This window comes from Ovis aries, chromosome 15, assembly GCF_016772045.2.
Source record: "Ovis aries strain OAR_USU_Benz2616 breed Rambouillet chromosome 15, ARS-UI_Ramb_v3.0, whole genome shotgun sequence".
NCBI lineage: Eukaryota > Metazoa > Chordata > Mammalia > Artiodactyla > Bovidae > Ovis > Ovis aries.
In genome coordinates, this window is record NC_056068.1 from 63,105,561 (window position 1) to 63,118,647 (window position 13,087).

General features: G+C 46.1%; 1 protein-coding gene across 2 annotated transcripts in view; it reads left to right on the forward strand.

The window, feature by feature from the left end:
* KIAA1549L (KIAA1549 like) overlaps positions 1 to 12,067 on the forward strand; it is a 308,499-nt gene extending 296,432 nt beyond the window's left edge. For both annotated transcript variants that reach the window (XM_042233337.2, XM_042233338.2), the window contains exons 19-21: positions 86 to 234; positions 1,362 to 1,513; positions 8,867 to 12,067. In XM_042233337.2, coding sequence (XP_042089271.1) covers positions 86 to 234; positions 1,362 to 1,513; positions 8,867 to 9,148 — 583 coding nt within the window. In that variant the 3' untranslated portion in view covers positions 9,149 to 12,067. The remainder of the gene's footprint in view (positions 1 to 85; positions 235 to 1,361; positions 1,514 to 8,866) is intronic.
* The last annotated feature ends 1,020 nt before the right edge of the window (positions 12,068 to 13,087 follow it).

Sequence of the window (13,087 nt, forward strand, 5' to 3'; positions counted from 1 at the left end):
GGCGGTGACCTGCCCCGGGAGCCTCGCCTCACCTCGCGGGCCGCTGTCCCAGCAGGCGGCTAAGGTGGCCTTTCTCCCTGCCCAGGTCCACTTCGGACATTGGCAGCAAGACTAGGATGGGCGAGTCCGCGGGGCCCGAGCCCGCCCAGCTGCACGACAGCGCCTCCTTCGCGCAGGTGTCCCGAGGCCCCGTGTCCGTGGCGCAGTTGGATCAGTCGGCTTTAAATTACTCAGGTGGGCTAGAGGAGAAAAGCCTGGAAGAAGCCCGTGCCCTGCCCCAGCGTCACCCCCTCTACCTCTGTTCTTTTCCCCGCTCTCCACCTTCTGTCCTCCAGGCTCAGGGATCAAAGCGACTGTATTTCTGGATCTCCTGTAGCCCTGGCTAGAAGAGCTACTGCTCTTATTTGTTTACAGTATCTGAAATCTGACAAAATACTAAGATATATTACAGTCAGGGTGGATGTTAACATCTTTCCAGACCTCAGACCTTTAAAAAAAGCACTCCAGATACAACTGTCTACCCCCAACTCATTCTCCTTCTCCCCAGAGGTAATCACAGTCCTTAAGTCGTAGGTGTTAACGTTTCATTACGTTACAACAATATACTGTATTAATGCTGTAAATACTTTAAATTTACGTAAGTGATGTCAAGCTATACCTTTCCTTTTGCACTATTTTCTTGATTAAACATTGTTAGCAAAGGTTCTCCAGGTTGCTACACTCACATTGATCTAGCTCCTTTGTTTACACTGCCATGTGGTATTCCATTACGTGATATGCCACAGTTGATCCTGTCCCCTAACAAGGGACAGACTGGTTGTTTCCAGCGTTTTGCTATTACAAACAACAAACATGGAGGTTTGGACATGCCCTAATGGGTTTTTTCTTTTAATCAAACCATTCCTTTTAGGCTAAAACATTCAGTTGTCAACACGTATTAAAGCATAGTGTGTCCAGAAATTCCACCAATGAAACCCATTCCTTTTATTTCCTCTTCTTGGCTCTTTAAGAACACCCACCCTTCTGGGAGGAAAACCCCTGGCACCAAGGTGTCATTTCCTCTTGCCAGCAGATCAGGGGTGTGGGATGGGGATGGGGGAGTTGGTGAGGGCTCGGCAAGGGGAGTTGAGCCATCGCTTCTCTAGAAAGCCAGGTCCGAGTCTCAGCAGGTGACTCTACTACTGTCTGGGCAGGTGAGCGGGGGGCTGAGGCTACAGGTGGAGATCTGTTGCCCCCTGCCCCCCAGGAGCTCCTTCCCCAATGCCACAATCCTATTTCCCAGCTTCCCCAAGCTTGTGCAGATGTTAGCCCAGTGGGCAAGGCGCTGGCTTAATCTCACCCATCCATCTCCTCCATGCCAGGTAATACGGTGCCAGCAGTGTTCGCCATCCCAGCTGCCAACAGACCTGGTTTCACCGGCTACTTCATCCCGACGCCCCCCTCGTCCTACAGGAACCAGGCCTGGATGTCCTACGCCGGAGAGAACGAGCTCCCCAGCCAGTGGGCTGATTCGGTGAGACCCTCGCTGATTCCCTCACAACTTTACCTGCTTGACACACTTCAGGGAGAAAATGAATGTGAGGCTGAGACTAAGTGTTTTGTTATCTCAGGCCCCCTCTCACCAACCAGGTGTCGAAAGTTAGCCTTTAGAAGAGACAGTTGGCAGGTGGAGGGGGTTGGGTTTGGGGGAGTGGTGGTGGTGGTGGTGGTGGTGATATCCTTTGATAGAGATGTCTGAGAACCACTTTCAGTCAGATTCCACCTCTTCCTGGAGGGCACCCTTAATCAAATACATTTTTATATTAACTGTCAATTTTTGAGTTTTTTCTATGTGCCAGACACCATGTTAGATGTTCTATTTATGTTGTCTTAATCTACACAAAACCCATAATGTAGGTATTATTGTTGTTCCTATGATCTATCCAGCATTCAGACCTGCATCTTCCCAGCTCCAAAGCCTTTGCCAAGTTTGTTCCCTTCAACTTTAAAATCCTATAAGAATTTTAGTTGCAATACCAGAAAAAGAAGTATTAGAAACCCAGGACAGAGCTACTTTGCATGTAGATCCGAAGGCTTTCTGCATGTCTTCAGCTGAAAACTGCCTTGTCACAGTCCCCTGGTTTCTTCCTTATATGAGTAGGAGTCTATGGCACAGTCGACTTGGCCCAGCCTAGACCAAAGAGGGGCAGCAAGCAGCTGAACCTGAATATGCACACCCAAACCTGCCTGTTAAAGCACTGCCAAATGAAAAACGAAAAGCAAGCAAACCAAAGTATCACAGTGGTGGCCCCTAGAGTGGGTTGCTCCAGTCCCTGTGTGAGACCATCCGTCATGGATAAGAAAGGCAGGCTGTCTTCTGAAGGCCTGTGGGGCTGTATTCATCTTAGGTTTGTTTCAGCATTTGTCAATACGCATTGACACCCAAGGCCTGTGTCAACTTTTTTCTCTGTCCAGACCCCTAGGGTCCATTCTGTCTACCCCTACAGGTTCAGTTCAGCCCCAGCATTGGTGTCTTCTCTTATTGTAGTGATGCCACATTTAAACAACATTGTCAAGGTAAAACTACCCTACATATTTATTAATTTTCCTGATGATCAAAGCTTATCCCTGAGCGTTCCCGGTGGCTCAGTGGTAAAGAATCTGCCTGCCAATGCAGGAGACACATGCATTGTGTCTCCCGATCCCTGATTTGGGAAAATTCCACATGCCACAGAGCAACTAAGCCCACATGCCAGAACTATTGAGCCTGTGCTCTAGAGCCCATGCTTTGCAACAAGGGAAGCCACCACAATGAGAGGCCTGCGTGGTGCAAAGAGAGAGCAGCTCCCGCTCTCTGCAACTAGAAAAAAGCCCACGCAGCAATGAAGACCCAGCACTGCCATAAATAAATAAATAAAACTGTATATTAAAAAAGTTGTCTTTAAAAAAAGCTCATCCCTTTACTTGCCAAAATATCTTTAAAGTATGTGCTATCTTGAATTTTAAAATTCTGGAATGAATTACATCCTTCTCCCCTTCTTTAGAAGAAAAACATAATTTGTCTTTAACAAATGATTCAACATCATTATTATGCCCTGCTGAGAAGGCAATGGCACCCCACTCCAGTACTCTTGCCTGGAAAGTCCCATGCAGGGAGGAGCCTGGTAGGCTGCAGTCCATGGGGTCACTAAGTGTCGGACACAACTGAGCGACTTCACTTTCACTTTTCACTTTCATGCATTGGAGAAGGAAATGGCAACCCACTCCAGTGTTCTTGCCTGGAGAATCCCAGGGATGGGGGAGCCTCGTGGGCTTCCATCTATGGGGTCGCACAGAGTCGGACACAACTGAAGCGACTTAGCAGTAGCAGTAGCAGTACTAAAATGACATCTGTAAGATGGGCTCTGATGGTTTGTAGAATTACTTCCCCTGTGTCAAACATCTCCAAACTATGCTTTTTGGAATTACTACAAGGCTTAGTATGGTTTTTCTTTCTCTGACCTTGCTCCCAGCTCCTGCTATTGCTGCCAATGTCCCCACTTTCAGATATACTCTCCCTTAAATATGCTTTTCCTAATGTACTGTTATGTGCAAATGAGGCATGTCTGAGCTCATGAGAGTTGTTTGTAGAGTTGGAGTAAATGAACTCTAAGAGAGTCACTAGAGACATTCCCTACTGATAGGTCTACACATCTTAGTGTGGGAGTGTTTGGCCTGTGTTCTGGTTGGTAGTGGGCCTTTTTTGCTTCCTTTGTCATGCTCAGCTCTTCTAAGCAGCTGAAATCACGGGGTGTGCGTTGATCAGTTCAGATTTTATTTGACTCCATAATTTCACTTGCAATCTAAACAAAATGTGTACTTTTCAGAAAGGAGATGGTACTTAACTTGTGCTAATTAGTCAGTAAACCTGCAGCTTTGTCAGCTCACCCTGTGTGTGCAGGGTGCGCTGGGTGCGTGGCAGGAGTCAACAGAGGTATTTACAAAACCTTGGCCCTTGCCTTCAAAATACTTACAGATAACACTTAGCCGGACTTATGGCGACATAACTCAGATGCCTCTGGGTTCATGTTGCCTTAAAAATGAAGGAAAGGGAACCCAGCAAATCAAAACCTAATCTTCTGGACAGGATGACTTGATCACCGCATTGCCCCACCCCCATCCCCAGTGTGAGGGAGAGCTAGTTTCTTATTAGCTGTTTTTAAGAGAAAAATGATTGCTACAGCCTAGATGGGTCTTTCGTGGAGCCCCCTTACCATCTGCAGGTAAGCAGGTATAGCCCCTTGCATGGAACGCAGTAGCCAGGGACCAAGCTGGGAGGTCAGGTGCCTTATTGCATTTGAAAGACAGCACAGGAGGTTCAGAGGGACCAGCTGAGAAAGATATTCCGACATTCTTTCAGCTCGAGAAAGAGATTCCGTTGGAGAAAATGTTCGCCCTCTGGCATCACCACCTCAATGGACATGAGTCTGAGCAAACTCCAGGAGATAGTGAAGGACAGGGAAGCCTGGTGTGCTATAGTCCATGGGGTCGCAGAGAGTCCAACATGTCTTAGCAACTGAACACACACTACATCCATGTGAGAAGAAAAAAGTGCCTACCATCAGCTGGTGCCAGTGGTAAAGAACCCGACTGCCAGTGCAGGAGATTTAAGAGATGTGGGTTCTATCCCTGGGTGGGGAAGATCCTCTGGAGGAGGGCATGGCAACCTACTCCAGTACTCTTGCCTGTAGAATCCCATGGACAGAGAAGTTTGGCGGGCTACAGTCCATAAGGGTCACACGGAGTTGGACACGACTGAAGTGACTTTGCATGCGTGCACACGTGCATCATTTGGAGGGCTGGCCTTCCTGATTCCAGGTATCCAAATGTAGGGAGCTAGCTTGCATAACACCTGGACCTGGCTTGATAAATAGATTTCATTCTCGGTGCTAGGTGGAGAGGGGTTGAGAAGGAGTTACCAGGCTCAGCAGGAAACTGCCGTTGTCTATAGGGGATGCTTCCCATGGGCCCTGGCTACGCAAGGAGTGATGTTTGCCAGTCCTGGATTTTGGTCCACACGGTGTGGTGGGTCCCACCTGCATCTCTTGTAAGAGAGGAAGAGTATGTCATGTCCTCATCTTCTGCACTTCTGAAGGGAACATTCATGCAAAGATGAGCACAATAAAGGACTGAAGCGGTATGGACCTAACAGAAGCAGAAGATATTAAGAAGAGGTGGCAGAGGTGGCAAGAATACACAGAAGAACTATACAAAAAAGATCTTCACAACCCAGTTAACCACAATGGTGTGATCACTCACTTAGAACCAGACATCCTGGAGTGCAAAGTCAAGTGGGCCCTGTGAAGCATTACTACGAACAAAGCTAGTGGAGGTGATGGAATTCCAGTGGAGCTATTTCAAATCCTGAAAGATGATGCTGTGAAAGTGCTACACCCAATATGCCAGCAAATCTGGAAAACTCAGCAGTGGCCACAGGACTGGAAAAGGTATTTTCATTCCAATCCCAAAGAAAGGCAATGACAAAGAATGCTCAAATTACCATACAGTTGCACTCATCTCATATGCTAGCAAAGTAATGCTCAAAATTCTCCAAGCCAGGCTTCAACAGTATGTGAACTGTGAACTTCCAGATGTTGAAGCTGTATTTAGAAAAGGCAGAGGAACCAGAGATCAAATTGCCAGCACCCGTTGCATCATCGAAACAGCAAGAGAGTTCCAGAAAAACATCTGCTTTGTTGACTACACCAACCCCTTGACTGTGTGGATCACAACAAACTATGAAAAATTCTTAAAGAGATGGGAATACCAGACCACCTGACCTGCCGTCTGAGAAATCTGTATGCAGATCAAGAAGCAATAGTTAGAACCGAACATGGAACAACAGACTAGTTCCAAATCGGGAAAGGAGTATGTCAAGGTTGTGTATTGTCACCCTGCTTATTTAACTTATATGCAGAGTACATCATGAGAAATGCTGGGCTGGATGAAGCACAAGCTGGAATCAAGATTGCCAGGAGAAATATCAATAACCTCAGATACACAGATGACACCACCCTCATGGCAGAAAGCAAAGAACTAAAGAGCCTCTTGATGAAAGTGAAAGAAGAGAGTGAAAAAGTTGGCTTAAAACTCAACATTCAGAAAACGAAGATCATGGCATCTAGTCCCATCACTTCATGGCAAATAAATGGGGAAGCAATGGAAAAAGTGACGGACTTTATTTTTGGGGGCTCCAAAATCACTGCAGATGGTGACTGCAGCCATGAAATTAAAAGACACTTACTCCTTGGAAGGAAAGTTATGACCAACCTAGACAGCATATTAAAAAGCAGAGGCATTACTTTGCCAACAAAGGTCCATCTAGTCAAGGCTATGGTTTTTCCATTGGTCATGTATGGATGTGAGAGTTGGACTATAAAGAAAGCTGAGCGCCAAAAAATTGATGCTTTTGAACTGTGGTGTTGGAGAAGACTCTTGAGAGTCCCTTGGACTGCAAGGAGATCCAACCGGTCCATTCTGAAGGAGATCAGCCCTGGGTGTTCTTTGGAAGCACTAATGCTGAAGCTGAAACTCCAGTACTTTGGCCATCTGATGCAAAGAACTGACTCATTTGAAAAGAGCCTGATGCTGGGAAAGATTGAAGGCAGGAGGAGAAGGGGATGACAGAGGATGAGATGGTTGGATGGCATTACTGACTCAATGGATATGAGTTTGAGTAAACTCCAGGAGTTGGTGATGGACAGGGAGGCCTGGTGTGCTGCAGTCCATGGGGTCTCAAAGACTGAACCTAACTGAACCAGTGGAGTCCGGTCTCCCAGCCTGTCCCAGCCACCAGTACCAAGTCAGTTAATGCTGCAGAGCTAGGAGGTCTCAATAGTTGGACACTGACTCTCAGCTCCAGGTGCACTTGAAATCCAGGGAAAGGGGACATGGCAGCTTCTTTCACAAACATAGGGCACCAGGTGCCTATCCTTCAGTGATTTTCAGATTATGCTGCTCAGAACCCTGGGTTCTAAGACACTCCCTTCTGTGTACCATGCACAGTTTGGGGCACAGTGATAAGCAGGTGAGATACAGCTTTGCGTTCACAAGTCGATGCCTGAGATGAGTGATGAAGTCATGAGTGACAACTAGTTATGCTAGACAAAGTGCATGGAAGGAATTTACAGGGAGTCCTTGACTAATATAGGGCTGGGGAAGGCCTCTCAGAAGAAAAGCAGTGTGAAGTGAGACTTGACAGGCAAATCCTGTGTCCTGGCCTTGGTGCTCTGTTCCCCCCAGTTAACTACCAGTGTGTCCCCAGCTCACGTGGCCCAAGGGCTTGGACAGTCTGACTCCAGTTTTCCTCTAAGATGCAAATGCAGTGTATTTGCAACTTTGTCTTTCTTTGCTAGGTCTTGTAGGGAAATTAAAGCCCCAGACTTTGGGACATCCCGTCATTTCTTCCGTTATTCAGGTCCTCCCTGGTTCTCACCTGGCCCATTGAGGTAGCCTCAGATCCCGTCTCCTCTCTACCTCCAGTGGGTCCACCTCCTGCAGGGTGTTCCTTCCTACAGTACAGACCTTTCCTCTGCCTGACACCGCTGGTGGCTCCCAGGCCAGGGACTAGGAGGGGCCTGCTGTCTTACTACATGTTCAGCCATCCAGAATTTCTGAATCATCACCCAACCTCATCCCACTCCATCCTCACCAGCTCCCACACATGCATCTCTGTAAAGAATGGGAACATGATGAATTCCTCAGAAGTGGGCCATAGAAAACGTAACTCTGTAGCTTGGTGTTCAGCGGCTTTCTGAACTGGTCCTGCCCACCCTTCTTCCTGAGCTCCTCCCAAACTGCTCACACCCTCTGTAGTCAGACCACCTTACTGAACCTCCCTGGGGACACCGTCCTCCGTGTATTGCCAGACCTCTGCATGGCTGTCCCTCTGCCTGGAATGCCCCTTCCACCTTGTCTTCCACGAAACAGCCTCTCCATCCTAGCTGTCTCCTCTCCAGACTCAGCTAAGATGCTTCTCCTGGAAAGCTGCCGTACTGCCCACATGTGTCCCATCCCCTGCAGCACCCCAGGGCCTACGTGATCCATGGGCATTTATCTCACAGTGATGCAACTAGCTTATGGGATATAAAGGTCTTTTGTGGATTAGCCTGGAACAGCATCCCCATGTGTGGCCCTGTTTCTGGGGGCAAGTCGACCCTGAATTCTAAATCATTGTCCTGTCCATATTTCTAGAAGTGTCCATATTATTGGCATAGAACTATCTTCCACTTTTAATGAAAAGAAAATTTTTTCAAGAAGCCAAGATCTTATTCCAGATGCATGACGTGATAGTTCAGTGATTAACTCCCAGCCTTGAAGCCAGCCTGTCTCTGTGGCTTGTCAGCTGTGGCAGCTTTGACTGAGACACTGTTTGTTTTTGTTTCCTCTTCTGTAAAATAAGGGTAACAATACCTACCTCCTAGGAGAATTGCTCTGAGAATTAAATGAGATCATGATTGGAAAGCCCTTAGCACAGGGCTCGTTCAGCGTTAACTATTGTCATCAGTAATAAATCCCTGAGTCCTCTGAGGTCCTTAAAGAACCACACTTCTCTGCTTAGATGGTGCTTATATTAAAAAGGTAGCCAGGTAGATTCACATGTAGACTGGGTATGTGCCCACTGTTTGCACAAAGTGTAAAATGCTTATTTAATTCATCCAACCAGCAGAACCAGTGAGTCCAAGTCACCTAGCTCTCTTTATATCTGCACAATGGCGAGTTGCCTTCATTTTCTTCTAAATCCCTTTCCTTGTCCTCACTCCCCTCCTCCTTTGGTATCTAGTGTATCCTATGACTTGAGCCCATTCCTGATACCTGGCCCTGTCTTCTCTCCCAAAATGCTCTGCAGGTCCCCCTCCCGGGGTACATCGAGGCTTACCCCCGATCCCGGTATCAGCAGAACTCACCCTCCAGGCTCCCGCGTCAGTACAGCCAGCCGGCCGGGCTGCACCCCAGCTTGGAGCAGGCCCCGGCACCCTCCACAGCAGCCTCACAGCAGAGCCTGGCGGACAACGACCCATCCGACACCCCCCTCACCAACATTTCCACGGCGGCCCTGGTGAAAGCCATCCGGGAAGAGGTGGCCAAGCTTGCCAAGAAACAGACAGACATGTTCGAGTTCCAGGTCTAATGCCTTCACCCCTTGAGACTTCCAGACTCTGAGGAAGCAGGCTTTGGGTTTTTCCAGGCGTGGTGGGACTGGAGACATGAGACGATGCGGGAGTCTTTCTCACCCTCAGTTTCTGAAAAGGTGAACAGAGGGGCTTCTGGGGAACAGGAAGCTCTTGAACAACGGGATGCTTGGCCTATTCAACTGATTGTATGTCAACAAGTCCGCATGTGGGACCATATGTTTGATACTCTGTTAATTAACTGTTTGAGCTGTGGGTGTATTCCCTCCCCAGTGGAGCCTTAGTCACAAGAGAGGAGACACTTGCTAATCTGCAGATTCCTGTCCAGTACCACATTTTAACAGGTCACCAGAAGGGGGAGAGCACAGCTCTATCTTCAGTGACCTCTGCATGTTAACTGTTTCTGTGTTAAAGGCAATGCAGGCGTGTGATGAAGCCCCAGACTGTTCTCTCATTCAGCCAGAATTGTAATTATCCAGTCACCTCCAGTCTCCAAGGGAGACACTGACTCCAGCCAAGAAACTTGAGTCCTTTTCTTTTAAAGGTTCATATTCAAAGTCAAATAAATTGGGTGAAAATCAGGACTGTCAATGACTGCACCTATACATAGTCCTGACTCTTCCCCCCGACCCTGCCCCCAATTAATTCAACAAAGGCCAAGAAAGAGAGAAGATAAGAGGGAATGGTGGATTTGTGTTGACAGGTTCTTTGAAAAGGTGTTGTCATGTTGGAAACAGAGTATTCTGCAAGTTGGGCTCTAGCTGGAAGAGCATCGGTGCTAAGAGCTTTTAGGATCCTACAAAAGAAAAACAGGTTTTCTTTGCCCTGCAGTGAAGGTAGCCTGAGAACAGAGCTTCTCTCTTTTTGTGGGGACAATAGATACATCGACTTTTACAAGGAAATCTCTGTCTCTTCAACAATGATGTCCAGCATGTGCTGCCCAGTGATACAAAAGGAAATAGTCATCGACGCCTATTGGAAGCAGGAATAGTGAACCCAGTCTCCCCAGGCTGCAGCCTCTGTTTATAGAAGCTTCTGAATGTAGAAAATCTGTTGATTTACTTTCAAATGTAAATAACATTTTTAAAGGTGTATGGAGTTAGCCAGTCCCCTCCCACACCTGTCCCCATAGTTAATAGACATAGGAGGACATTTGCTGCAATGGCGGGCTTTGGACCTCGTGACCATGGTGTTATAAGTTAGGCTTCCTGGCATGGTAGGTCAGCCTCCAGAGCTCTGGGTGGACATTGCCTTGCAGCCCGGAGGCCCCAGTTGCTGACTGTCAATGCTGACTTCAGGTCCCCCTGGGGAAGGGACACCCTGGTTCCATCACCAACTTTGGGAGCTATGCTCAATGTCAAGGGCTTTCATGGTGTCCGTTGGGGAATGAGGTCCTCTCCTGCCTTCACCCACGATCCATCTAGCTTCAGCTTGTATTCATCTCCTCTGAGCCCATCTTTCCATTCTCCTCATGAGTTTCTTTGGTCTTTATTGAGAGAAGAAGGTGGAAATTTTCAAATTGAGAGAAGAGTAGGAATGGAACTGATTAGAGTGAGAGAATCAAACTGTCAAAGCACAGACTTTTCAAAGAAGCTGTTTTTATTTCTCAATGGCAAATTGCCCTTTCTGCAATGTTCTGGAGATGATGTGTCATGGATCCCCCAAACCAGTCTCTTGTTCGGATGATATTAGGTAGCGTCCTTTTGGTATGCTGGTTGATCTTTCATAGTGTTAGTTTTTTGTTACTTAAAAAAAAAAATCAGCTATAAATAAAATGTATTTTTGTAATTTCCATGTGTATATATGGTATATTTCTACCAATGGCCAGTTGTTGTAACCCAAAACCTAAGTCAGTTTGCAAACACTGTGGACAGTGCAAGATTTTATTGACAGATTAACACAATACCTAAGTCTATCCAAATAGGTATTCAGTGCACTTGAATGAACAAAGAGCCAAAGAAACTCAGCCTTTTCATGCAAACGGTATGAGTCTGATAAAGTCAGCTACATTGTCCCGCCTTATCAATGATCTTACTATCTCATCAGTGCAATGATATCAACCCAGTACTTTGTCTACTTGGTAAATGCTTGGAAATACTGTGTGTGAAAATGAAGTTTCAAGACCTTAGTGTAATTTAAATATATACACATGCTTCCAAGACAGTGTCTACACTTTGGATGTCCCAGTGACTCACAGAGGAAGAGCTCACAGGGTGCAGTGGTCTGGCTTCAGTTGGCTAAAAGAATGCCAAAAAATCATGGCGAGCTGTGCAGAGTCCCCTGAGATTATGAGTCAGTCAGTGGAGATGACTTCAAATATGGCATGCTAAGTCAGACACTCTCTTAAACTAGACACTACAGGTTTAAGAGCAGTATATGGGAGGAAAAGCTTAAGTTGAGAAATCAGTGTGTCCATGTTGTCCCGCCAATGCAAAGATGGCCGCCACTGTTTGATGTCCTGTGACTCAGATGGGGGTCCCTTTTCTGAAGAGTCTCCTGACCCTTAGGAGATGATAGATACCTGGACGGCTGGCCCTGAGACAAGGCAGGTGTTCAGAAGCGCCATGAGAGCCCAGAGACTCTGTGTTCCTCATGACCCTCCAGACAGTTGAAGAAGCCTTGAAGAACCAGAGGACCGTTGGTGACGTCCGAGAGGGAAGCCAACGTTCGGAGAAGTGGAGTGACCTGCCCAGGCCTTCAGCCCCAGCCCACTTACTCGTGATCGGGCTTGCTTTCCATTTCACCATGCTGCCTGAACGCTTGTCTGTGATGCATTTCTTGAACTGTGCTAGGAAGTCTAAAAAGTAGACAAGGGTTATGTGAGGGACTCCCTACATTCTTGCAAAGGAAAAAGATGATTGAATACAGTGTATAGAGGACAATGCATTTGTGGCATAATAAACATTTTTTGGAACTAGTTTCGATGTGAGTTTTCTGAGTTCATGAAAAGCATTTTGGCTTTTTCTAGAGAGTACCATCAAGGAAATGGGGTTCTCCACTGCTGTTGAAGACTTTAGGGGTGTATTCTTCTCTTAGTGCCATAAGAGGCAGCCTGAGTTGGCTAATGACTAAGACAGGGTGGATCATGTAGGAATCAGTTCTCTGGTGCAGAAGTTATATTGTGCATTTGTTAATTTAAGAATTCAGCAGAAGGGCATGTATAATTTCTGGGTATTCTTGAGGGAAGAATGGATAGGATATTGTTGGATTCGCGATTTTTAAAAAAAGGAAAAAAAAAAACCTCAGAGTACAGATGGAGGAGAAGAAAAATTTAAATACCTGACTAAAATGCTTCTCTAACAGGCAGGAACTAACAAAATATATAAAAAGATTTAAATCCTGATTACCAATAAATAGGCTTCTTTTTCATACATAACATGTAGGCATTCATTGTTTAATGAATAAAATAACATATTATTTTAAAGTCTGAGAACAGAATTTAAATGTAATTCACTCCTTCTGTTACACATCAGAAAGTAGTTTGGACTTTTCTAGCAAAATACAGCCAAATACGCTTAGGGAAAGATAGTAATTTAGCTTAGAGCAGTGACTGACTTGGGTCCAAGTGTTAGAAATTAAATGTGGCCATTTAGTCCAATCTGGAAGAGATTCTAGTCAAGGGCATTTGCAAGGACTAGAAACCCATTCATACTTGGGCAGATGTGGGGAGTGACTGAGCAAATATAAGCAGACCTCAGAAATATTGTGAGTCTGGTTCCAGACTGCCACAATTAAGCAAATATCATAATAAAGTGAGTCCATTCATTTTGGGGTTCCTGGTGCATATAAAGGTTATATTTATACTATAGTATAGTCTATTAAATGTACAATAGCATTATCTCTAAAATGCATATCTTAATTTAAAAATACTTTATTGCTTAAAAAATGCTAACCATCACCTGAGCCTTCAGCAAGTCATGATCTTTCTGCTGGTGGAG